General features: G+C 44.6%; 1 protein-coding gene across 1 annotated transcript in view; it reads right to left on the reverse strand.

Moving 5' to 3' along the window:
* Positions 1 to 27,090, reverse strand: part of LOC128367754 (collagen alpha-3(VI) chain) — a 112,157-nt gene extending 85,067 nt beyond the window's left edge. The window contains exons 1-3 of the mRNA XM_053328387.1: positions 26,424 to 27,090; positions 24,611 to 25,237; positions 23,935 to 24,528 (exon numbers count right to left, since the gene is read on the reverse strand). Coding sequence (XP_053184362.1) covers positions 23,935 to 24,528; positions 24,611 to 25,237; positions 26,424 to 27,081 — 1,879 coding nt within the window. The 5' untranslated portion in view covers positions 27,082 to 27,090. The remainder of the gene's footprint in view (positions 1 to 23,934; positions 24,529 to 24,610; positions 25,238 to 26,423) is intronic.
* Between the last annotated feature and the right edge of the window lie 232 nt (positions 27,091 to 27,322).

Consider the following 27,322-nt stretch of genomic DNA (forward strand, 5'->3'; position numbering starts at 1 on the left):
AAAAAGTACCCTAGTGGCCTATTCATCAACTGGTGGACGTGTGTATTTTTTTCAAAGAGCCTAACACTGCCTACTTCAATTTTAAACACTTGGAAAGCACACCACCACCTCTCTTTAAATGCACACATGGAGCTAAACAAGTATTGCACTTAATTTCTTCCTTTCCTTCATTATTGGATAAAACTAATCAGGCAGCCCTTCAAGCCAGCAAGAGGCTGTGCTTGTTAACATACCAGGTACGGTGGGTGCTTCTGGGGTGACGTCAACAATCACAGCCTCCACGGAAGACTGAAGTTGCTGTTGGACGCTGGGAAGGTCAGTGAATTCAGACACAGAGAGAGCATAACTGGGGTCGTGGGCTATCGTCTGCAGTTCTTTGCTATCAGAGCTCCTGGTACCGATTGCAAAGGTCAAGACTCCCTGCTGTTTGAGAGCAGAAGCTGGTGCATCAACACTGTCAAAAGACCTTCCACCACTTAGCAATATTAGGACCTGAGGGACTCCTTCCAGGCGCCTGCTTCCGGCAGAGGCCGTGAAGACGTTATCCCTCAAGTACTGGAGAGCTGCTCCAGTGTTGAGGGGTCTTCCGCCTTTGTGCCGCAAACCTGTAAGAGCGTCAAGGATCTCGCCCTTTGTGGTGTACGTGTTCAGATAGAACTGGGCAGCTGGATCTCTGCTGTACTGAACCACTGAGACACGGTCCGTGGTGTCATCCACACTGAGTGTCTCTACTACTCTCTGGACAAAGTCTCGCATGGCTGGGAATCCAGTTCTAGTACCATCAGATCCATCCAACAAGAACACAACATCCCTTCCTCGTGGCTTTCTGTCCACTAGGGAACACAAAATTTGAGACATTTTTAACTTCATGTGTCAAACATTTACTGTGTCAACGTCAGATGGCGAAAGCTGAACTCAACCTTTACAATCTGCTCTATTCTTACTGGCGCAACTGTTTTGCCCTAAGTGGAACTGGCTGACACAAACTCAGTAAAAGTACACTTAAATACACTTCAGTTTGCCTCCCACTATGATCTTGGGATGGAAAAATGGGTGACTTTCTTACCAGTTACTGTTGGTGTCATGGGCGTGACCCTCACTAGCACTTTGCTCATTACAGAGGAGAGCCGTTCTTGGACAGTGGGGAGGTCAGTGAACTCAGACACAGATAGAGCGTAACTAGGGTCATACGATATCTTCTGCAGCTCTCTACTGTCAGAGTTCCTTGTTCCAATGCCAATGGAAAAGACGCCCTGCTGTTTGAGAGCAGAGGCTGGGGTATCTACATTGTCAAAAGACCTTCCACCATTTAGCAGGATCAGTATCTGTGGAACACCTTGCAGGTGCCTACTCCCGGAGGAGTTTGTAAAAACGTTGTCCCTGACGTATTGGAGGGCTGCCCCGGTGTTGAGGGGTCTGCCTCCTTTGTGTCTCAGCCCTCTGACCGAATCCAAAATGTCCTCTCTTGTGGTGTACGTGTTCAGATAGAATTGGACCTCTGCGTCTCTGCTGTACTGGACCACAGAGACACGGTCTTTGTTTACTCCCACATTGAGTTTCTCCACCGCTCTCTCAACAAAATCACGCATGGCAGGGAAGCCATTCCTTGTGCCATCGGAACCATCCAGAAGGAATACGATATCCTTTTTGGCAGTGTCAACTGAGAAAAGACAGGAAGACAAACAAGATAAACCTCTGCAAAAAGTACCCTAGTGGCCTATTCATCAACTGGTGGACGTGTGTATTATTTTCAAAGAGCCTAACACTGCCTACTTCAATTTTAAACACTTGGAAAGCACACCACCACCTCTCTTTAAATGCACACATGGAGCTAAACAAGTATTGCACTTAATTTCTTCCTTTCCTTCATTATTGGATAAAACTAATCAGAAAGCCCTTCAAGCCAGCAAGAGGCTGTGCTTGTTAACATACCAGGTACGGTGGGTGCTTCTGGGGTGACGTCAACAATCACAGCCTCCACGGAAGACTGAAGTTGCTGTTGGACGCTGGGAAGGTCAGTGAATTCAGACACAGAGAGAGCATAACTGGGGTCGTGGGCTATCGTCTGCAGTTCTTTGCTATCAGAGCTCCTGGTACCGATTGCAAAGGTCAAGACTCCCTGCTGTTTGAGAGCAGAAGCTGGTGCATCAACACTGTCAAAAGACCTTCCACCACTTAGCAATATTAGGACCTGAGGGACTCCTTCCAGGCGCCTGCTTCCGGCAGAGGCCGTGAAGACGTTATCCCTCAAGTACTGGAGAGCTGCTCCAGTGTTGAGGGGTCTTCCGCCTTTGTGCCGCAAACCTGTAAGAGCGTCAAGGATCTCGCCCTTTGTGGTGTACGTGTTCAGATAGAACTGGGCAGCTGGATCTCTGCTGTACTGAACCACTGAGACACGGTCCGTGGTGTCATCCACACTGAGTGTCTCTACTACTCTCTGGACAAAGTCTCGCATGGCTGGGAATCCAGTTCTAGTACCATCAGATCCATCCAACAAGAACACAACATCCCTTCCTCGTGGCTTTCTGTCCACTAGGGAACACAAAATTTGAGACATTTTTAACTTCATGTGTCAAACATTTACTGTGTCAACGTCAGATGGCGAAAGCTGAACTCAACCTTTACAATCTGCTCTATTCTTACTGGCGCAACTGTTTTGCCCTAAGTGGAACTGGCTGACACAAACTCAGTAAAAGTACACTTAAATACACTTCAGTTTGCCTCCCACTATGATCTTGGGATGGAAAAATGGGTGACTTTCTTACCAGTTACTGTTGGTGTCATGGGCGTGACCCTCACTAGCACTTTGCTCATTACAGAGGAGAGCCGTTCTTGGACAGTGGGGAGGTCAGTGAACTCAGACACAGATAGAGCGTAACTAGGGTCATACGATATCTTCTGCAGCTCTCTACTGTCAGAGTTCCTTGTTCCAATGCCAATGGAAAAGACGCCCTGCTGTTTGAGAGCAGAGGCTGGGGTATCTACATTGTCAAAAGACCTTCCACCATTTAGCAGGATCAGTATCTGTGGAACACCTTGCAGGTGCCTACTCCCGGAGGAGTTTGTAAAAACGTTGTCCCTGACGTATTGGAGGGCTGCCCCGGTGTTGAGGGGTCTGCCTCCTTTGTGTCTCAGCCCTCTGACCGAATCCAAAATGTCCTCTCTTGTGGTGTACGTGTTCAGATAGAATTGGACCTCTGCGTCTCTGCTGTACTGGACCACAGAGACACGGTCTTTGTTTACTCCCACATTGAGTTTCTCCACCGCTCTCTCAACAAAATCACGCATGGCAGGGAAGCCATTCCTTGTGCCATCGGAACCATCCAGAAGGAATACGATATCCTTTTTGGCAGTGTCAACTGAGAAAAGACAGGAAGACAAACAAGATAAACCTCTGCAAAAAGTACCCTAGTGGCCTATTCATCAACTGGTGGACGTGTGTATTTTTTTCAAAGAGCCTAACACTGCCTACTTCAATTTTAAACACTTGGAAAGCACACCACCACCTCTCTTTAAATGCACACATGGAGCTAAACAAGTATTGCACTTAATTTCTTCCTTTCCTTCATTATTGGATAAAACTAATCAGGCAGCCCTTCAAGCCAGCAAGAGGCTGTGCTTGTTAACATACCAGGTACGGTGGGTGCTTCTGGGGTGACGTCAACAATCACAGCCTCCACGGAAGACTGAAGTTGCTGTTGGACGCTGGGAAGGTCAGTGAATTCAGACACAGAGAGAGCATAACTGGGGTCGTGGGCTATCGTCTGCAGTTCTTTGCTATCAGAGCTCCTGGTACCGATTGCAAAGGTCAAGACTCCCTGCTGTTTGAGAGCAGAAGCTGGTGCATCAACACTGTCAAAAGACCTTCCACCACTTAGCAATATTAGGACCTGAGGGACTCCTTCCAGGCGCCTGCTTCCGGCAGAGGCCGTGAAGACGTTATCCCTCAAGTACTGGAGAGCTGCTCCAGTGTTGAGGGGTCTTCCGCCTTTGTGCCGCAAACCTGTAAGAGCGTCAAGGATCTCGCCCTTTGTGGTGTACGTGTTCAGATAGAACTGGGCAGCTGGATCTCTGCTGTACTGAACCACTGAGACACGGTCCGTGGTGTCATCCACACTGAGTGTCTCTACTACTCTCTGGACAAAGTCTCGCATGGCTGGGAATCCAGTTCTAGTACCATCAGATCCATCCAACAAGAACACAACATCCCTTCCTCGTGGCTTTCTGTCCACTAGGGAACACAAAATTTGAGACATTTTTAACTTCATGTGTCAAACATTTACTGTGTCAACGTCAGATGGCGAAAGCTGAACTCAACCTTTACAATCTGCTCTATTCTTACTGGCGCAACTGTTTTGCCCTAAGTGGAACTGGCTGACACAAACTCAGTAAAAGTACACTTAAATACACTTCAGTTTGCCTCCCACTATGATCTTGGGATGGAAAAATGGGTGACTTTCTTACCAGTTACTGTTGGTGTCATGGGCGTGACCCTCACTAGCACTTTGCTCATTACAGAGGAGAGCCGTTCTTGGACAGTGGGGAGGTCAGTGAACTCAGACACAGATAGAGCGTAACTAGGGTCATACGATATCTTCTGCAGCTCTCTACTGTCAGAGTTCCTTGTTCCAATGCCAATGGAAAAGACGCCCTGCTGTTTGAGAGCAGAGGCTGGGGTATCTACATTGTCAAAAGACCTTCCACCATTTAGCAGGATCAGTATCTGTGGAACACCTTGCAGGTGCCTACTCCCGGAGGAGTTTGTAAAAACGTTGTCCCTGACGTATTGGAGGGCTGCCCCGGTGTTGAGGGGTCTGCCTCCTTTGTGTCTCAGCCCTCTGACCGAATCCAAAATGTCCTCTCTTGTGGTGTACGTGTTCAGATAGAATTGGACCTCTGCGTCTCTGCTGTACTGGACCACAGAGACACGGTCTTTGTTTACTCCCACATTGAGTTTCTCCACCGCTCTCTCAACAAAATCACGCATGGCAGGGAAGCCATTCCTTGTGCCATCGGAACCATCCAGAAGGAATACGATATCCTTTTTGGCAGTGTCAACTGAGAAAAGACAGGAAGACAAACAAGATAAACCTCTGCAAAAAGTACCCTAGTGGCCTATTCATCAACTGGTGGACGTGTGTATTATTTTCAAAGAGCCTAACACTGCCTACTTCAATTTTAAACACTTGGAAAGCACACCACCACCTCTCTTTAAATGCACACATGGAGCTAAACAAGTATTGCACTTAATTTCTTCCTTTCCTTCATTATTGGATAAAACTAATCAGAAAGCCCTTCAAGCCAGCAAGAGGCTGTGCTTGTTAACATACCAGGTACGGTGGGTGCTTCTGGGGTGACGTCAACAATCACAGCCTCCACGGAAGACTGAAGTTGCTGTTGGACGCTGGGAAGGTCAGTGAATTCAGACACAGAGAGAGCATAACTGGGGTCGTGGGCTATCGTCTGCAGTTCTTTGCTATCAGAGCTCCTGGTACCGATTGCAAAGGTCAAGACTCCCTGCTGTTTGAGAGCAGAAGCTGGTGCATCAACACTGTCAAAAGACCTTCCACCACTTAGCAATATTAGGACCTGAGGGACTCCTTCCAGGCGCCTGCTTCCGGCAGAGGCCGTGAAGACGTTATCCCTCAAGTACTGGAGAGCTGCTCCAGTGTTGAGGGGTCTTCCGCCTTTGTGCCGCAAACCTGTAAGAGCGTCAAGGATCTCGCCCTTTGTGGTGTACGTGTTCAGATAGAACTGGGCAGCTGGATCTCTGCTGTACTGAACCACTGAGACACGGTCCGTGGTGTCATCCACACTGAGTGTCTCTACTACTCTCTGGACAAAGTCTCGCATGGCTGGGAATCCAGTTCTAGTACCATCAGATCCATCCAACAAGAACACAACATCCCTTCCTCGTGGCTTTCTGTCCACTAGGGAACACAAAATTTGAGACATTTTTAACTTCATGTGTCAAACATTTACTGTGTCAACGTCAGATGGCGAAAGCTGAACTCAACCTTTACAATCTGCTCTATTCTTACTGGCGCAACTGTTTTGCCCTAAGTGGAACTGGCTGACACAAACTCAGTAAAAGTACACTTAAATACACTTCAGTTTGCCTCCCACTATGATCTTGGGATGGAAAAATGGGTGACTTTCTTACCAGTTACTGTTGGTGTCATGGGCGTGACCCTCACTAGCACTTTGCTCATTACAGAGGAGAGCCGTTCTTGGACAGTGGGGAGGTCAGTGAACTCAGACACAGATAGAGCGTAACTAGGGTCATACGATATCTTCTGCAGCTCTCTACTGTCAGAGTTCCTTGTTCCAATGCCAATGGAAAAGACGCCCTGCTGTTTGAGAGCAGAGGCTGGGGTATCTACATTGTCAAAAGACCTTCCACCATTTAGCAGGATCAGTATCTGTGGAACACCTTGCAGGTGCCTACTCCCGGAGGAGTTTGTAAAAACGTTGTCCCTGACGTATTGGAGGGCTGCCCCGGTGTTGAGGGGTCTGCCTCCTTTGTGTCTCAGCCCTCTGACCGAATCCAAAATGTCCTCTCTTGTGGTGTACGTGTTCAGATAGAATTGGACCTCTGCGTCTCTGCTGTACTGGACCACAGAGACACGGTCTTTGTTTACTCCCACATTGAGTTTCTCCACCGCTCTCTCAACAAAATCACGCATGGCAGGGAAGCCATTCCTTGTGCCATCGGAACCATCCAGAAGGAATACGATATCCTTTTTGGCAGTGTCAACTGAGAAAAGACAGGAAGACAAACAAGATAAACCCCTGCAAAAAGTAGCCTAGTGGCCTATTCATCAACTGGTGGACGTGTGTATTTTTTTCAAAGAGCCTAACACTGCCTACTTCAATTTTAAACACTTGGAAAGCACACCACCACCTCTCTTTAAATGCACACATGGAGCTAAACAAGTATTGCACTTAATTTCTTCCTTTCCTTCATTATTGGATAAAACTAATCAGAAAGCCCTTCAAGCCAGCAAGAGGCTGTGCTTGTTAACATACCAGGTACGGTGGGTGCTTCTGGGGTGACGTCAACAATCACAGCCTCCACGGAAGACTGAAGTTGCTGTTGGACGCTGGGAAGGTCAGTGAATTCTAACACAGAGAGAGCATAACTGGGGTCGTGGGCTATCGTCTGCAGTTCTTTGCTATCAGAGCTCCTGGTACCGATTGCAAAGGTCAAGACTCCCTGCTGTTTGAGAGCAGAAGCTGGTGCATCAACACTGTCAAAAGACCTTCCACCACTTAGCAATATTAGGACCTGAGGGACTCCTTCCAGGCGCCTGCTTCCGGCAGAGGCCGTGAAGACGTTATCCCTCAAGTACTGGAGAGCTGCTCCAGTGTTGAGGGGTCTTCCGCCTTTGTGCCGCAAACCTGTAAGAGCGTCAAGGATCTCGCCCTTTGTGGTGTACGTGTTCAGATAGAACTGGGCAGCTGGATCTCTGCTGTACTGAACCACTGAGACACGGTCCGTGGTGTCATCCACACTGAGTGTCTCTACTACTCTCTGGACAAAGTCTCGCATGGCTGGGAATCCAGTTCTAGTACCATCAGATCCATCCAACAAGAACACAACATCCCTTCCTCGTGGCTTTCTGTCCACTAGGGAACACAAAATTTGAGACATTTTTAACTTCATGTGTCAAACATTTACTGTGTCAACGTCAGATGGCGAAAGCTGAACTCAACCTTTACAATCTGCTCTATTCTTACTGGCGCAACTGTTTTGCCCTAAGTGGAACTGGCTGACACAAACTCAGTAAAAGTACACTTAAATACACTTCAGTTTGCCTCCCACTATGATCTTGGGATGGAAAAATGGGTGACTTTCTTACCAGTTACTGTTGGTGTCATGGGCGTGACCCTCACTAGCACTTTGCTCATTACAGAGGAGAGCCGTTCTTGGACAGTGGGGAGGTCAGTGAACTCAGACACAGATAGAGCGTAACTAGGGTCATACGATATCTTCTGCAGCTCTCTACTGTCAGAGTTCCTTGTTCCAATGCCAATGGAAAAGACGCCCTGCTGTTTGAGAGCAGAGGCTGGGGTATCTACATTGTCAAAAGACCTTCCACCATTTAGCAGGATCAGTATCTGTGGAACACCTTGCAGGTGCCTACTCCCGGAGGAGTTTGTAAAAACGTTGTCCCTGACGTATTGGAGGGCTGCCCCGGTGTTGAGGGGTCTGCCTCCTTTGTGTCTCAGCCCTCTGACCGAATCCAAAATGTCCTCTCTTGTGGTGTACGTGTTCAGATAGAATTGGACCTCTGCGTCTCTGCTGTACTGGACCACAGAGACACGGTCTTTGTTTACTCCCACATTGAGTTTCTCCACCGCTCTCTCAACAAAATCACGCATGGCAGGGAAGCCATTCCTTGTGCCATCGGAACCATCCAGAAGGAATACGATATCCTTTTTGGCAGTGTCAACTGAGAAAAGACAGGAAGACAAACAAGATAAACCTCTGCAAAAAGTACCCTAGTGGCCTATTCATCAACTGGTGGACGTGTGTATTTTTTTCAAAGAGCCTAACACTGCCTACTTCAATTTTAAACACTTGGAAAGCACACCACCACCTCTCTTTAAATGCACACATGGAGCTAAACAAGTATTGCACTTAATTTCTTCCTTTCCTTCATTATTGGATAAAACTAATCAGGCAGCCCTTCAAGCCAGCAAGAGGCTGTGCTTGTTAACATACCAGGTACGGTGGGTGCTTCTGGGGTGACGTCAACAATCACAGCCTCCACGGAAGACTGAAGTTGCTGTTGGACGCTGGGAAGGTCAGTGAATTCAGACACAGAGAGAGCATAACTGGGGTCGTGGGCTATCGTCTGCAGTTCTTTGCTATCAGAGCTCCTGGTACCGATTGCAAAGGTCAAGACTCCCTGCTGTTTGAGAGCAGAAGCTGGTGCATCAACACTGTCAAAAGACCTTCCACCACTTAGCAATATTAGGACCTGAGGGACTCCTTCCAGGCGCCTGCTTCCGGCAGAGGCCGTGAAGACGTTATCCCTCAAGTACTGGAGAGCTGCTCCAGTGTTGAGGGGTCTTCCGCCTTTGTGCCGCAAACCTGTAAGAGCGTCAAGGATCTCGCCCTTTGTGGTGTACGTGTTCAGATAGAACTGGGCAGCTGGATCTCTGCTGTACTGAACCACTGAGACACGGTCCGTGGTGTCATCCACACTGAGTGTCTCTACTACTCTCTGGACAAAGTCTCGCATGGCTGGGAATCCAGTTCTAGTACCATCAGATCCATCCAACAAGAACACAACATCCCTTCCTCGTGGCTTTCTGTCCACTAGGGAACACAAAATTTGAGACATTTTTAACTTCATGTGTCAAACATTTACTGTGTCAACGTCAGATGGCGAAAGCTGAACTCAACCTTTACAATCTGCTCTATTCTTACTGGCGCAACTGTTTTGCCCTAAGTGGAACTGGCTGACACAAACTCAGTAAAAGTACACTTAAATACACTTCAGTTTGCCTCCCACTATGATCTTGGGATGGAAAAATGGGTGACTTTCTTACCAGTTACTGTTGGTGTCATGGGCGTGACCCTCACTAGCACTTTGCTCATTACAGAGGAGAGCCGTTCTTGGACAGTGGGGAGGTCAGTGAACTCAGACACAGATAGAGCGTAACTAGGGTCATACGATATCTTCTGCAGCTCTCTACTGTCAGAGTTCCTTGTTCCAATGCCAATGGAAAAGACGCCCTGCTGTTTGAGAGCAGAGGCTGGGGTATCTACATTGTCAAAAGACCTTCCACCATTTAGCAGGATCAGTATCTGTGGAACACCTTGCAGGTGCCTACTCCCGGAGGAGTTTGTAAAAACGTTGTCCCTGACGTATTGGAGGGCTGCCCCGGTGTTGAGGGGTCTGCCTCCTTTGTGTCTCAGCCCTCTGACCGAATCCAAAATGTCCTCTCTTGTGGTGTACGTGTTCAGATAGAATTGGACCTCTGCGTCTCTGCTGTACTGGACCACAGAGACACGGTCTTTGTTTACTCCCACATTGAGTTTCTCCACCGCTCTCTCAACAAAATCACGCATGGCAGGGAAGCCATTCCTTGTGCCATCGGAACCATCCAGAAGGAATACGATATCCTTTTTGGCAGTGTCAACTGAGAAAAGACAGGAAGACAAACAAGATAAACCTCTGCAAAAAGTAGCCTAGTGGCCTATTCATCAACTAGTAGACGTGTGTATTTTTTTGAAAGAGCCTAACACTGCATACTTCAATTTTAAACACTTGGAAAGTACACCACCACCTCCCTTCAAATGCACACATGGAGCTAAACAAGTATTGCACTTAATTTCTTCCTTTCCTTCATTATTGGATAAAACTAATCAGGCAGCCCTTCAAGCCAGCAAGAGGCTGTGCTTGTTAACATACCAGGTACGGTGGGTAATTCTGGGGTGACGTCGACGATCACAGCTTCCACGGAAGACTGAAGTTGTTGTTGGACGCTGGGAAGGTCAGTGAATTCAGACACAGAGAGAGCATAACTGGGGTCGTAGGCTATCGTCTGCAGTTCTTTGCTATCAGAGCTCCTGGTACCGATTGCAAAGGTCAAGACTCCCAGCTGTTTGAGAGCAGAAGCTGGTGCATTAACACTGTCAAAAGACCTTCCACCACTTAGCAATATTAGGACCTGAGGGACTCCTTCCAGGCGCCTGCTTCCGGCAGAGGCCGTGAAGACGTTATCCCTCAAGTACTGGAGAGCTGCTCCAGTGTTGAGGGGTCTTCCGCCTTTGTGCCGCAAACCTGTAAGAGCGTCAAGGATCTCGCCCTTTGTGGTGTACGTGTTCAGATAGAACTGGGCAGCTGGATCTCTGCTGTACTGAACCACTGAGACACGGTCCGTGGTGTCATCCACACTTAGTGTCTCTACTACTCTCTGGACAAAGTCTCGCATGGCTGGGAATCCAGTTCTAGTACCATCAGATCCATCCAACAAGAACACAACATCCCTTCCTCGTGGCTTTCTGTCCACTAGGGAACACAAAATTTGAGACATTTTTAACGTCATGTGTCAAACATTTACTGTGTCAACGTCAGATGGCAAAAGCTGAACTCAACCTTTACAATCTGCTCTATTCTTACTGGCGCAACTGTTTTGCCCTAAGTGGAACTGGCTGACACAAACTCAGTAAAAGTACACTTAAATACACTTCAGTTTGCCTCCAACTATGATCTTGTGATGGAACAATGGGTGACTTTCTTACCAGTTATTGTTGGTGTCATGGGTGTGACCCTCACTAGCACTTTGCCCATTACAGAGGAGAGTTGTTCTTGGACAGTGGGGAGGTCAGTGAACTCAGACACAGATAGAGCGTAACTAGGGTCATACGATATCTTCTGCAGCTCTCTACTGTCAGAGTTCCTTGTTCCAATGCCAATGGAAAAGACGCCCTGCTGTTTGAGAGCAGAGGCTGGGGTATCTACATTGTCAAAAGACCTTCCACCATTTAGCAGGATCAGTATCTGTGGAACACCTTGCAGGTGCCTACTCCCGGAGGAGTTTGTAAAAACGTTGTCCCTGACGTATTGGAGGGCTGCTCCGGTGTTGAGGGGTCTGCCTCCTTTGTGTCTCAGCCCTCTGACCGAACCCAAAATGTCCTCTCTTGTGGTGTACGTGTTCAGATAGAATTGGACCTCTGCGTCTCTGCTGTACTGGACCACAGAGACACGGTCTTTGTTTACTCCCACATTGAGTTTCTCCACCGCTCTCTCAACAAAATCACGCATGGCAGGGAAGCCATTCCTTGTGCCATCGGAACCATCCAGAAGGAATACGATATCCTTTTTGGCAGTGTCAACTGAGAAAAGACAGGAAGACAAACAAGATAAACCTCTGCAAAAAGTACTCTAGTGGCCTATTCATCAACTAGTGGACGTGTGTATTTTTTTGAAAGAGCCTAACACTGCATACTTCAATTTTAAACACTTGGAAAGTACACCACCACCTCCCTTCAAATGCACACATGGAGCTAAACAAGTATTGCACTTAATTTCTTCCTTTCCTTCATTATTGGATAAAACTAATCAGGCAGCCCTTCAAGCCAGCAAGAGGCTGTGCTTGTTAACATACCAGGTACGGTGGGTAATTCTGGGGTGACGTCGACGATCACAGCTTCCACGGAAGACTGAAGTTGTTGTTGGACGCTGGGAAGGTCAGTGAATTCAGACACAGAGAGAGCATAACTGGGGTCGTAGGCTATCGTCTGCAGTTCTTTGCTATCAGAGCTCCTGGTACCGATTGCAAAGGTCAAGACTCCCAGCTGTTTGAGAGCAGAAGCTGGTGCATTAACACTGTCAAAAGACCTTCCACCACTTAGCAATATTAGGACCTGAGGGACTCCTTCCAGGCGCCTGCTTCCGGCAGAGGCCGTGAAGACGTTATCCCTCAAGTACTGGAGAGCTGCTCCAGTGTTGAGGGGTCTTCCGCCTTTGTGCCGCAAACCTGTAAGAGCGTCAAGGATCTCGCCCTTTGTGGTGTACGTGTTCAGATAGAACTGGGCAGCTGGATCTCTGCTGTACTGAACCACTGAGACACGGTCCATGGTGTCATCCACACTTAGTGTCTCTACTACTCTCTGGACAAAGTCTCGCATGGCTGGGAATCCAGTTCTAGTACCATCAGATCCATCCAACAAGAACACAACATCCCTTCCTCGTGGCTTTCTGTCCACTAGGGAACACAAAATTTGAGACATTTTTAACGTCATGTGTCAAACATTTACTGTGTCAACGTCAGATGGCGAAAGCTGAACTCAACCTTTACAATCTGCTCTATTCTTACTGGCGCAACTGTTTTGCCCTAAGTGGAACTGGCTGACACAAACTCAGTAAAAGTACACTTAAATACACTTCAGTTTGCCTCCAACTATGATCTTGTGATGGAACAATGGGTGACTTTCTTACCAGTTATTGTTGGTGTCATGGGTGTGACCCTCACTAGCACTTTGCCCATTACAGAGGAGAGTTGTTCTTGGACAGTGGGGAGGTCAGTGAACTCAGACACAGATAGAGCGTAACTAGGGTCATACGATATCTTCTGTAGCTCTCTACTGTCAGAGTTCCTTGTTCCAATGCCAATGGAAAAGACGCCCTGCTGTTTGAGAGCAGAGGCTGGGGTATCTACATTGTCAAAAGACCTTCCACCATTTAGCAGGATCAGTATCTGTGGAACACCTTGCAGGTGCCTACTCCCGGTGGAGTTTGTAAAAACGTTGTCCCTGACGTATTGGAGGGCTGCTCCGGTGTTGAGGGGTCTGCCTCCTCTGTGTCTCAACCCTTTGACCGAATCCAAAATGTCCTCTCTTGTGGTGTACTTGTTCAGATAGAAATGGGCCTCTGCGTCTCTGCTGTACTGGACCACAGAGACACGGTCTTTGTTTACTCCCACATTGAGTTTATTCACCACTCTCTCAACAAAATCACGCATGGCAGGGAAGCCATTCCTTGTGCCATCGGAACCATCCAGAAGGAATACAATATCCTTTTTGGCAGTGTAAACTGAGAAAAGACAGGAAGACAAACAAGATAAACCTCTGCAAAAAGTACCCTAGTGGCCTATTCATCAACTGGTGGACGTGTGTATTTTTTTCAAAGAGCCTAACACTGCCTACTTCAATTTTAAACACTTGGAAAGCACACCACCACCTCTCTTTAAATGCACAGATGGAGCCAAACAAGTATTGCACTTAATTTCTTCCTTTCCTTCATTATTGGATAAAACTAATCAGGCAGCCCTTCAAGCCAGCAAGAGGCTGTGCTTGTTAACATACCAGGTACGGTGGGTGCTTCTGGGGTGACGTCGACGATCACAGCCTCCACGGAAGACTGAAGTTGTTGTTGGACGCTGGGAAGGTCAGTGAATTCAGACAGAGAGAGAGCATAACTGGGGTCGTGGGCTATCGTCTGCAGTTCTTTACTATCAGAGCTCCTGGTACCGATTGCAAAGGTCAAGACTCCCAGCTGTTTGAGAGCAGAAGCTGGTGCATCAACACTGTCAAAAGACCTTCCACCACTTAGCAATATTAGGACCTGAGGGACTCCTTCCAGGCGCCTGCTTCCGGCAGAGGCCGTGAAGACGTTATCCCTCAAGTACTGGAGAGCTGCTCCAGTGTTGAGGGGTCTTCCGCCTTTGTGCCGCAAACCTGTAAGAGCGTCAAGGATCTCGCCCTTTGTGGTGTACGTGTTCAGATAGAACTGGGCAGCTGGATCTCTGCTGTACTGAACCACTGAGACACGGTCCGTGGTGTCATCCACGCTGAGTGTCTCTACTACTCTCTGGACAAAGTCTCGCATGGCTGGGAATCCAGTTCTAGTACCATCAGATCCATCCAACAAGAACACAACATCCCTTCCTCGTGGCTTTCTGTCCACTAGGGAACACAAAATTTGAGACATTTTTAACGTCATGTGTCAAACATTTACTGTGTCAACGTCAGATGGCGAAAGCTGAACTCAACCTTTACAATCTGCTCTATTCTTACTGGCGCAACTGTTTTGCCCTAAGTGGAACTGGCTGACACAAACTCAGTAAAAGTACACTTAAATACACTTCAGTTTGCCTCCAACTATGATCTTGGGATGGAAAAATGGGTGACTTTCTTACCAGTTATTGTTGGTGTCATGGGTGTGACCCTCACTAGCACTTTGCTCATTACAGAGGAGAGCCGTTCTTGGACAGTGGGGAGGTCAGTGAACTCAGACACAGATAGAGCGTAACTAGGGTCATACGATATCTGCTGCAGCTCTCTACTGTCAGAGTTCCTTGTTCCAATGCCAATGGAAAAGACGCCCTGCTGTTTGAGAGCAGAGGCTGGGGTATCTACATTGTCAAAAGACCTTCCACCATTTAGCAGGATCAGTATCTGTGGAACACCTTGCAGGTGCCTACTCCCGGTGGAGTTTGTAAAAACGTTGTCCCTGACATATTGGAGGGCTGCTCCGGTGTTGAGGGGTCTGCCTCCTCTGTGTCTCAACCCTTTGACCGAATCCAAAATGTCCTCTCTTGTGGTGTACTTGTTCAGATAGAAATGGGCCTCTGCGTCTCTGCTGTACTGAACCACAGAGACACGGTCTTTGTTTACTCCCACATTGAGTTTCTCCACCGCTCTCTCAACAAAATCACGCATGGCAGGGAAGCCATTCCTTGTGCCATCGGAACCATCCAGAAGGAATACGATATCCTTTTTGGCAGTGTCAACTGAGAAAAGACAGGAAGACAAACAAGATAAACCTCTGCAAAAAGTACCCTAGTGGCCTATTCTTCAACTGGTGGATGTTTGATTTTTTCAAATAACGTAGTACTGCCTACTTCAATTTTAAACACTTGGAAGGAACACCACCACCTCTCTTTAAATGCACACATGGAGCTAAACAAGTATTGCACTTAATTTCTTTCTTTCCTTCATTATTGGATTAAACAAATCAGGCAGCCCTTCAAGCCAGCAAGAGGCTGTGCTTGTTAACATACCAGGTACAGTGGGTGCTTCTGGGGTGACGTCAACAATCACAGCCTCCACGGAAGACTGAAGTTGCTGTTGGACACTGGGAAGGTCAGTGAATTCAGACACAGAGAGAGCATAACTGGGGTCGTGGGCTATCGTCTGCAGTTCTTTACTATCAGAGCTCCTGGTACCGATTGCAAAGGTCAAGACTCCCAGCTGCTTGAGAGCAGAAGCTGGTGCATCAACACTGTCAAAAGACCTTCCACCACTTAGCAATATTAGGACCTGAGGGACTCCTTCCAGGCGCCTGCTCCCTGCAGAGGCCGTGAAGACGTTATCCCTCAAGTACTGGAGAGCTGCTCCAGTCTTGAGGGGTCTTCCACCTCTGTGCCTCAAACCTGTAAGAGCGTCAAGGATCTCGCCCTTTGTGGTGTACGTGCTCAGATAGAACTGGGCAGCTGGATCTCTGCTGTACTGAACCACTGAGACACGGTCCGTGGTGTCATCCACACTGAGTGTCTCTACTACTCTCTGGACAAAGTCTCGCATGGCAGGGAATCCAGTTCTAGTACCATCAGATCCATCCAACAAGAACACAACATCCCTTCCTCGTGGCTTTCTGTCCACTAGGGAACACAAAATTTGAGACATTTTTAACTTCATGTGTCAAACATTTACTGTGTCATCGTCAGATGGCAAAAGCTGAACTCAACCTTTACAATCTGCTCTATTCTAAGTGGAACTGGCTGACACAAACTCAGTAAAAGTACACTTTAATACACTTCAGTTTCCCTGCCACTATAATCTTGGGATGGAAAAATGGGTGACTTTCTTACCAGTTACTGTTGGTGTCATGGGCATGACCCTTACTAGCACTTTTCTCATTACAGAGGAGAGCCGTTCTTGGACAGTGGGGAGGTCAGTGAACTCAGACACAGATAGAGCGTAACTGGGGTCATACGATATCTTCTGCAGCTCTCTACTGTCAGAGTTCTTTGTTCCAATGCCAATGGCAAAGATGCCCTGCTGTTTGAGAGCAGAGGCTGGGGTATCTACATTGTCAAAAGACCTTCCACCATTTAGCAAGATCAATATTTGTGGAACACCTTGCAGGTGCCTACTCCCGGTGGAGTTTGTAAAAACGTTGTCCCTGACGTATTGGAGGGCTGCCCCGGTGTTGAGGGGTCTCCCACCTTTATGTGAGAGCCTCCTTACTGTTGTAAGAATATCTTCCTTCTTCAAGAATGAATTCAAAAAGAAATTGGCTAGTGCCACATTGCTAGATTGAACCACAGCAACTCTGTCTTTATTTGGTCCAATATCAAGTTTTTCTATTACTTTGTACAGGAAGTCTTTGATGGCTGAGAATCCACTCCTGGTGTTATCAGATCCGTCCAAAAGAAACACTATATCTCTTTCTTTCGTATCACTTTGCTCTGTTATCAAAAATAGATATAATTTTTTCATATTAATCCCAGTCATCATGAATTAATTCATGTTTATAGTGATTTATGTACGGTTATTAAAATAATCATGGTTCTTACCTGATTTAGTTTGGTCTTCAATTCTCATTTGAGTAAGATGAGTCATCAAACTTTGTTGAATACGAATAAGGTTTACAAAGTCTGGGATTGAGTAAGCGTAATTTGGGTCAGAGGAAATGACTTGCATCTCAGCTAGATTGGACATTCTTGAACCAATTGCAAACATGACAACCCCTGCAGTCTTAAGCATATTTGCTGGGCCTCGGGGTGAATCTCTAGATCTTCCACCAGCCAGTAAAACAAGGATCTGCTTGGCACCTTCGTGATGTCGACTTCCGGCATTTGAAACAAAGACATTATCTCTTACAAACTGCAGTGCTGCTCCAATATACTGAGGCCTTCCGCCTTTTGGTTTGAGGCTTGCGATTTGCTTCAGAACATCATCTTTACTGTTGTAAGCATTCAAATTGAAATTGAGTTCAGCATTGTTGCTATACTGTACAACAGCTACTTGATCTTTCCCTTGGTCCAGGTCAAAGCTGTCAACCACTTTTGCAAGAAATTCACGTATTGAATTGAATTTACTCCTCGCATCATCCGATCCATCAATAAGAAAGACTATATCTCTATTTATAGTGGATCTTGAACCTAGAAAAGTCCACAATCATGTAAATTGTGTTAATTTACAATCAAACAGAACAGTCTGATTACTGTTAATGCAACTAAAATGCATAGTTTGCAGGATGTGAATATATTTAGATATAATCATTAAAAATGCAAGTAAATTGACATACTTAATTTCACTCACCTATGTCAGGGCTGACAGTGCCTTTGTGAGATGCAATGACTGAGAGCAACTGTTGTCTCACAAGAGTAAAGTCAGACATCTCCTTGATAAAATAATCCGCTCCAGGTCTGTTTGCTATTCGCTGCATCTCCAACCTATCTGCATTATTCACTCCAACACTGAAAAGGACAATTCCAGCATCTCTCAGTCTGTCCACTGGACCTGAGACATCATCCTCTGACTTTTTCCCACTTAAGAAAATCAGTATCTGTGAGACTCCCTGCTGGGCTCTGCTTCCAGATGAAGCAGTGAACACATTGTTCCTCACATAATCCAGGGCTACACCAGCATTCACAGAGAACCCTCCTTTCAGTTTAACATTGCTCAAATGACTCGTGACATCATCTTTCAGTGAATATGTGTTCAGGAGGAAATCAGTAGTAGGCTCTGTGCTGTACTGTATCAAAGCAACTTGTACTTTGCTTGGCCCAATTTCTATTTGGTTTACAAACTCTTTGACAAAATCCAGGATTTGTCTTTCATTTGCTTGCATATCATCAGATCCATCAAGCAGAAAAACAATATCGGCACTTTGAAGTTCTAATTTTGTAATTGAGGAAGTGTCTGAAATGAATGTAAAAAAACATTTTAAAACCAACATATTTGCATCTGTGAATAAAATGTTTTTTAGAAACTTGTGGTATATAATCATATAACTTTTCTGCACAACAACATATTTGCATCTCCAGAGATTTTCATTTATTCTCAAAAAATTATGCAAATTTGTTTTCTACATCTTACCAGTAACAGTTGTATATTCTGTTGTTTCTTGAGCACCCCTCAATGTGGCTTCCACAGATGGATGTATGCTTTCCAGAATGTTAAAGCTTGTGACATGAAAATAATGTGCTGGTGTGAAAGAAATGGTCTGCATTTCCAGTGTATCAGCATTTCTTGTTCCAATACTAAAAGTCTTAATTCCATTTTCTTTGAGTGACTGTGCTGGTCCTCTAACATCATCCCCTGATCTTCCACCACTGAAAACATACAGATATTGAGCAACCAATTCTGCATGTCTGCCTCCAACTGAAGCTGCAAAGACATTGTCTCTGACAAACTCCAGTGCTTTGCCAATGTTAAGGGGTCTTCCCAACTTATGTCTCATTGTTCTAATGGTATTGAGCACCTCACTCTTAGAAGAATAGGAATTCAAATAGAAATTGACTGTGGCATCACGGCTGTATTGAACAACAGCCACTTGGTCTCTGTTCTCATCTAGATTCAAACTTTCAACTATTTTTTCCATAAAGCTTCGTATTTCGTTAAAGCTGTTTCGTGAGTCATATGATCCGTCAATAAGAAATACCACATCACTTTTCTTTGAATCTGCAATAAAGACAAAAATGTAGAAAAAAAGACAATGTGATTCTCAACAGATAATAGGTAAATGGCTGCAATGAACCTCCTCTAAAATTAAGTCAACCCACTCTCCTTTTTTCTTTACTAAATGTTGTTACCAAGAAATATAGAAACAATACAATGCTGGACATCTTACCAAAACCTTTTGTTGGAGCAGTTTGCTCTACATGGTGGGAAGCCTCCCCTAACAGTGACAACAAATCCTGCTTAGCAGAAAGAAGCTCCTCATAATTAGTGATAGAGAGTGCATAGTTGGGTTTGTGAGATATTGTTTGGAGTTCTAAAGTGTCAGCATCACTTGTTCCAAGGGCAATTGAGATTACACCAATCTCATTCAGCAATCTGACAGGGGTTCTTATATCATCTGCAGATCTGCCACTGCTCAGTAGAATTAGGATTTGTGGAACTCCGTCTAGGAGTCTACTTCCTGAGCCAGAAGTAATCACATTGTCCCTCAAATACTGCAGAGCTGCTCCAATATTGTGAGGATTACCTCCCTGGTGACTTAAACCTCGTACTGCATCAAGAACATCATCCTGTGTCGAGTACTGTTTAAAGTTGAAATTGACCTGTGCCATGTTGCTGTACTGGACCACGGCCACACGATCTTTGTTTGCATCAATGTTTAGGTCCGCCACTATTCTCTGCACAAAGTCTTTTATATCAGGGAATCTTTGCTGAGAGTCATCAGTACCATCAAGCAAAAAAACAACATCTCTTTTCTTGTTATCTGTAATCAAAAATGTACATAAAACAAATTGGATGATGATGACATTTGTGAAGAAAGATGTTTTATTCCTATAAACGTTCAATAACTCCATGTGCACAACTTGCTCTTCTGTTTTAGCAAACTGTTTTGGTTCATGCAATCCCCACCACTAGAACAACCAAGTGGAACTCTTTTTCAACATAACTAGATGGAACCAGCAAAAGAACACAGAGGAAAGCCCCACAGTTTGTGCAAATGAGGTCAAAGTATTTTGTTTACAATGGTGCTCCATCGTCAACATTTCACATCTTGTTGGAGTTTCATTCACTTTCAATAACAATGAACTACATGTCTACATTAATCAGACAACGCTTGAAGTTGTGCACATGGTGTAACGTCCTGTCATTACAGTCTTACCATATGATGCTGGTTTTATACCAGGAGTTTCACCCTTCTTGATTGCAGAAAATATTTGTTGTTCAATGCCTGAAAGGTCACTGAAATCTGCTGCAAAGAAAGCATGACTGGCTTCCTCTGAAATTGACTGAATCTCAAGGGTATCTGCATTCTTTGTTCCCACCACAAACACCACCACACCAATTTCTTTCAAGTTTTTTACAGCATTTCTGACATCATCACTGGACTGTCCACCAGTTAAGAGAACCAAAATCTGGGGGACATGCTGTTGGTGCCGACTTCCAGAAGAAGCTGTGAAAACATTATCTTTGGTGTACTGGAGAGCTTCACCCGTATTGAGGGGACTGCCACCTTTATGCCTCAGACTTCGCACAGCATCAGTAACATTCTGCTTAGTTTTGTATGTGGTTAGAAAAAATTCAACAGAAGGTGCTCTGCTGTACTGCACCACTGACACACGATCTTTGTTCTCATCCAAATCAAGTTTCTCCACCATTCTCTCAACAAAGCCACGCATTGCTTCAAATTGATTTTCCATTTCATCCGAGGAGTCCAGTAAAAACACAATATCATGTTCAATGGATTCAGTTGTAACTGTAGGAACTTTGACAGACACAAGCATGGTGATCAGTTATTGTTATACATAAGGTAATCCAATTATGAAAGATAAGAATAGATAGATAGACAGATAGACAGATAGATAGATAGATCTTACCTAATACATTTTGTGGTTTTAGTCTTGGCTGACGAGGCACCCTTTTCACAAATGACACAAGTTGTTGATGGATGCTCCCAATATCATCAAACCGAAGCACAGAGAAAGCATAGGAAGGGATATGTGAAATCATCTGGAGCTCAAGTATGTCTGCATTTTTTGTACCTATACAAAATGGAACAACTTTGTCCTGTTTAAGTGCCACAGCAGCACTTGCAATATCATCTTGAGATCTTCCCCCACTCAACAGAATTAATATCTGAGGGACACCTTCTTGACGCCGACTCCCAGAGGAGTCAGCTAAAGCAGTTTTCCTCACATAGTCAAGAGCTGCCCCAGTGTTGAGGGGTCTTCCACCTTTATGTTTCAACTGCTGGACAGCATCAAGAACATCTTGTTTTTCTGTGTAGGTGTTCAAACTGAAATGTGTTTGTGGTTCTCTACTATATTGGACCACAGAGACACGGTCTTTGTTCTCACCAACACTGAGTGTTTCTACCACTCTTTGGATAAAACCTTTGATTGCTGGGAAGTCACTCCGTGTGTCATCTGACCCATCCAACAGAAATATTATGTCTCTTTGAGGGGACTCTAATTCAACTAGAAAAGAAAAGGAAAACCTTCTTTAAGAATCAGAAATAGATATCAATTGTGGTGCAGTAGTTACACATTACATAGTACATAGTCATAAAAGCTGGCAATTTCTGAATGTACTGAACATTTAAGTTAAGAAAACTGATGAAAAGAAAACTGAATCTGAAAAACTTGGAGATAAGGACAAGATAAGGAGCATATTCCTCTTTCACAAATGAAAGGAGGAGAAAGCAGAAAAAATTATTTTAATATTCTTCAACTCTAAGTGTTCAGTCAATGATGTGATTATCATTGGCTCAAGGAAGAGCATTATAGACAGAGCATTTGCCGATTTGAGGCTGTCAAGAAAGACTCTCCAAGGTACAAGAAGAAGAATGAGAGCCAAAAAGAGACAACATAACCAGAAGTTGCCTCTAGCCAGTGAAGACAGTTTGAGGTTAATGAAACTGATCAATTGACATCCTTTAAAAGATGATGCAGTTTCATTGCAATTCAAACCATGAAAGAGCAAATGTCCAAAATCATAAGCAAGGAGTCAATATGATTCTTGATTATGAATCATTGACACTTCTTACCTACAACAGTAGGAGGCTCAATCTGTATTTCCGCCTGGACAAATGCCGCTATCTCCGGCTGAATGGACAAAAGTTCACCAAAGACGGGCAGGTTGAAAAGAAATCTGGAAGAGAAGGCAATTTTCTGTAGCTCCTCCTGTTTTGCATGTTTCAGTCCAATGGCAAAAGATAGAACACCTATTTGTTTTAGGTCCGATGCAGCTCCTGAGACATCATCATTGGATTTCCCTCCAGTCAGTAAAAACAGAATCTGAGGGACTCCCTCCAGTCGTCTGCTTCCAGATGTAGCAGTGAAAACATGATCTTGCACAAACTGTAGCGCAGCTCCAGTGTTCCGCGGTCTTCCTCCTTTATGGCGAAGACTTCTTACCGCATAGATGATAGCTCTTTTAGATTTATGAGTTTTCAGGTTGAAGTAAACTGTAGTGTCATTACTATACTGTACAACAGCCACTCGAACTTTATCTTCATCAATCTCCAGCTCTTCTGCCATTCTTCTAATGAACTCTCGAATAGCTGGTAGACCACTTCTGGAGTCATCCGACCCATCAAGGAGAAACACTATATCCCTCTTATTGCTTCCTGTGTCAACAAGGTGATACATGGAAAGATCAAAATAGAATTCACGAAATCCTGGCTCAAGACTTTTCTATGCTCATGCATACTCATCAGCATGAGAAATTAGACCCTCAGAGAGAAAACCTGAGCACGGTATGAAAGATGAGCTATTGCTCTGAAAGCATCACTTCAAGCAGAACTGATAAAGAGCCATCTTTTTTTATTAAAAAGATGTATGAGGTCATTTGTCAACTCATTTTCAAAGTAATATGAAAGTTCACAAGTGGAAAAAAGTCTGAAAGAGGGCTGCGTTCTTGAAAGACTAAGAAACATAGAACAGTCGAGTAGATTGTCTGGTGAGAGTAACCATTATACATGGTTATAGGTCATGCAAAGCAAATGTGCTAAAACAATTCAGAACTGCTTGTCAGCTTAACATAAGCATATATTCAAATGTGGTATTCTTACCTATTAAATCAGAGATTCCAGTCAGGGTCCCCTCAGTGTCTTTGTTTATGTTCAATGTAGTAACCAGTTGTGCTTGTATTGAGGGCAACATAGAGAAATCAGTGACCTTGTATGTGAAACCAGGCTTGAAGGCAATCACTTCCAAGTCTGAAAGCTTGGCATCTCCAACTCCAACCCCCACAGACATAATTTCGTGCTCTTTAAGAGCAAAAGCTGGGCCTCTCACATTATCAGTGGACGGTTTGCTACTTAACAGAATTAAAATCTGGGGCACATCTTCTAGTCTTCTACTGCCAGTGGAGGTAGTGAAGACACTGTGCCTCACAAATCGGAGAGCTCCCCCAATATTAAGGCGTCTGCCACCCTTGTGCTTTAAATTATCTATGGCATTCATAATGTCATTCTTTGTCTTGTGAGAATTCAGATAAAAGTTGACATCCGGGTTATCAGCAAACTGAACCACAGACACTCTGTCTTGGTTCTCACTGACAGAGAGACTCTCCACTATGCTCTTAACAAAGAGTTTTATCTCTGGGAATCCATTTCTTGTGTTATCAGAGCCATCCAGTAGGAACACAATATCTCTTTTTACAGCATCACTTTGTACTAAGACACAACAAACAAGATTCAGTTATTCTGATAAAACATCAAAAACATCACTAGAAGTGTTGTTTTTTTTGAGCACATCCATAAGTAAAGATATTTCACTTACCTTGCTGTAGGACGATCTTGAGTTCTTGACTTGGAAGGCTCACGTAGGTATTGAGTCTTCCTGGTACGGTGCTAAGCTCACTGAATTCGTTCACCTTGAAGGCAAAGGAAGGGTTGTGTGAAATGGCCTCAATCTGCTTTCGGTCCGCATCCTTGACACCAACACCAAATGGTACGACTCCTTCCGTCTTCAGGGCACCAGCAGGTTCCTTTACGTTATCCCTTGATTTGCCTCCAATCAAGACAATCAAGAACTGGGGGACATTTTGTGCAGCCCGGCTACCTTGCCTTTCTGACAAGATGGTGTCCTTCATGTATTTCAGAGCAGCTCCAGTGTTTAGGCTACGTCCACCAGACAGTGTCATTGCATTAACAGCTCTCAGCACTTCATCTTTGGTTTGAAAACTGTTAAGGAAGAAACTTGGTGTTGGCCTCTCACTGTGTTGAACCACAGAAACTCGTACCTTGTCAATCCCAATATCAAGTGGTTCAATTACTTTAATGATAAAATCCTTGATGTAGGCAAAATCTGCTCGAACACTGTCCGTGCCATCAATGAGGAAGGCAACATCCCTTTCAGATCCAGGAACAGTGACTGAAAGAAAAAAAAAATGTTACCAGAGAAACCTTTCTTTAAAGATTTTTTTTAAATAGAAAATGAGAAATACAGAACTCACCAGGATCACCTGGGAATGTCGCTGTCACATCTGTATCGCCAACCACTGTTATCAACTTTGGCATGATTTGTTCAGCCATAGCTGGTAAATTAGCGAAGCTTGTGTCATGGTAAGCCAAATCTGGCACAAAGGCAACTGATCTCAGTAAGGTACTATCTGCTTGTCCAGAACTGACTGTGAAGGTCAAAACACCACCAAGAGCCAATTTATCGGCTACACTTTTAACCTCATCCTGTGCTGGACCACCTGTGATCAGAACCAACACCTGCTGGACTCCCTCCCTCCTCCGTGACCCTGTGTTTGGCTGGAACATGTTGGCAAGGGCGTAATTCATGGCAGCTCCTGTATTCAAGACCGAGCCTCCAGTCAGCCTGAGTTGTGAGATTCTATCCACAACTTCTTCCCTGCTACGGAAGGTGTTCAGATAAAATTCAATCTGTGGTTGCTCAGAAAACTGCATGAGACCAATCTGGACCCTGTCAGGACGTATATCCAGCTGGTTGACCACGTTGATAATGAAGTCCCGCACATAGGGTAGGTTAGTGCTGCCAATGTAGCTTGACCCATCCACAAGGAAGACAATGTCTCGGACCACTTTTTGAGTCTGCACTGTGGTTATCTCTATCACTGAGGAAAAGCACAAAAACAAACAAATGTACATGTAATTCCAGGCTTGAGAAGATGTAAAACAATGTGTGACACATTACAATGTCAGACAGCTACACAGGCACTTTGGTATCAAATATTTAGAGTGTGTGTGTGAGTGAGTGAGTGAGTGAGTGAGTGAGTGAGTGAGTGAGTGAGTGAGAGAGAGAGAGAGAGAGAGAGAGAGAGTGTATCTCTTTGTTTACCCAGCTATGGCTGTCATGTTTCATCATAGCTCCCTGCAATATTTAAAACATACCTGCTAACCAAATGGTGACACAGTATTGTCAATACTAACAAAACTTTGTGAAAAATACATTGCATTTCCTTTAGCTACTTCACAATACAAACAATCTCTGTACTATGACATTAGAAAGCTTTTAATGTGAAGCAGCAGGACATGTTTGGTTCACATTAGCTGTAAATTAACCCAGTTTAAATAAAGAATTACATTAGTATCACAGTATTACAGAGATCCTGATACTTGTAAATGAGAGTTCAAAGGGGGAAATATAATTGAAAGTAAACAACAGAGATTCATTTACAAGTTAGATAATACTGACAGTTGAGCAGATACTTTAATTAAAAAAAAGGTTCCTTGGTCACCAGCACAACCACATGTGTTGTTTAGTGCAAAATGCTGCTTTTGTTGAAGGAGGAGGCATCATGGTTTGGACACAATCAGCATTTGCGTTGCTGTGAGGTTGAAGTGGAAATGAGTGTCAAGTAATGATAGCTATGACTACATCAGGTTATACCAAACTCACTGAAATATGCCAATAGATTGTACAAGTCTTTAGGAGTATGCTACAGGGGGCACCATTTTTCCAAGAGACATTCTCCCTTTTGGTGCTTTGATGATGGTTGTGAAGAGCAATGTCTAACATAATGGTCCAACATTACCCATAGTTGCTCAGTTGGGTTGAAATCTTTACATATGTACATATCACAGAGTATAGGATGTCAATGATGTTAATGTTAAAGTATATCATGATGCAGTACACTTTTTTGGAAGCATCTGCATTTAATGTTTTTTCCACTCATTTAATTTAGTTTTTCCTGTAATTTGTCACCCATCTGTATACTTCCATTCAATCAAAGATAAGTCCATTCATTCACTTAATTAGTATTAAAATGTATTTGATGTCTTTAAAGGACAAAGCATTACCTGGTTCAGTGGGTTCTTCAGTCATCACCACCGTTCCAGCCAAAGTAGAGAGAGCATCAGTAATTGCCCTTGGGTTGCGAAGCAGTATGCGGAAGTCCTTCAGCATGAACACAAGGCTGTCAGTAAAGGCGATTTCCTTCAGCTCCTGCTCATTTGCAGCCTTGGAACCTGCAGCCAGGGTCAGTACACCTAGTTGCTGCAGGGCCCTAGCAGGTCCTTCCACACTGTCACTGGACTTTTTACTGGTCATCAACAGAACAAGCTGAGGTACTCCCCGTTGCATACGACTGCCCTTCTCAGGCTGCAGCATGTTCGTCCGCACAAAGTCCAAGGCTGCTCCAATGTTGACTGTACCAGCTTGTTTTGGTTTAATTCTGCCCAAAGCAGCAGTCACTTCCTCCCTGGATCCATAGGAATTGAGGTCCATCTCAAGTCTAGGAACATTGCTGAACTGGGCCACACCCACTTGAACGTCATCTGGACCAACTGGCATGGTGTCGACAAACCGCTTGATGAATTCACGCACGGAGTTGATAAGTGTTGCACCCATTGTACTGTCAATGAGGAAAATGATGTCTCTTTTTCCAACTGTCAAGACTGAAAAGAAAATAAAACACATTAATATGAGATGAAATGCTGATTTTAAGTCAAAAGACATACAACATAGTCCACCAAGGATGTTTTATAATTAGATTTATAGGATATGGGATACATGTTTAAATGTTATTCATTTATTTACTATTGACATACTACAAAAAAGAGGCCTTCTAAATGACCCATCTGAAAGATGTAGCTTCTTTGATGTTTTGACAGCTGTCACTAAACATAAGAAAATATTTGCTATCCACATGAACTATATAAATCAGTTAATCTTAAAATATGAATAGAACAGCCCAATA

The sequence above is a fragment of the Scomber japonicus genome, chromosome 11, assembly GCF_027409825.1.
Source record: "Scomber japonicus isolate fScoJap1 chromosome 11, fScoJap1.pri, whole genome shotgun sequence".
Lineage (NCBI taxonomy): Eukaryota > Metazoa > Chordata > Actinopteri > Scombriformes > Scombridae > Scomber > Scomber japonicus.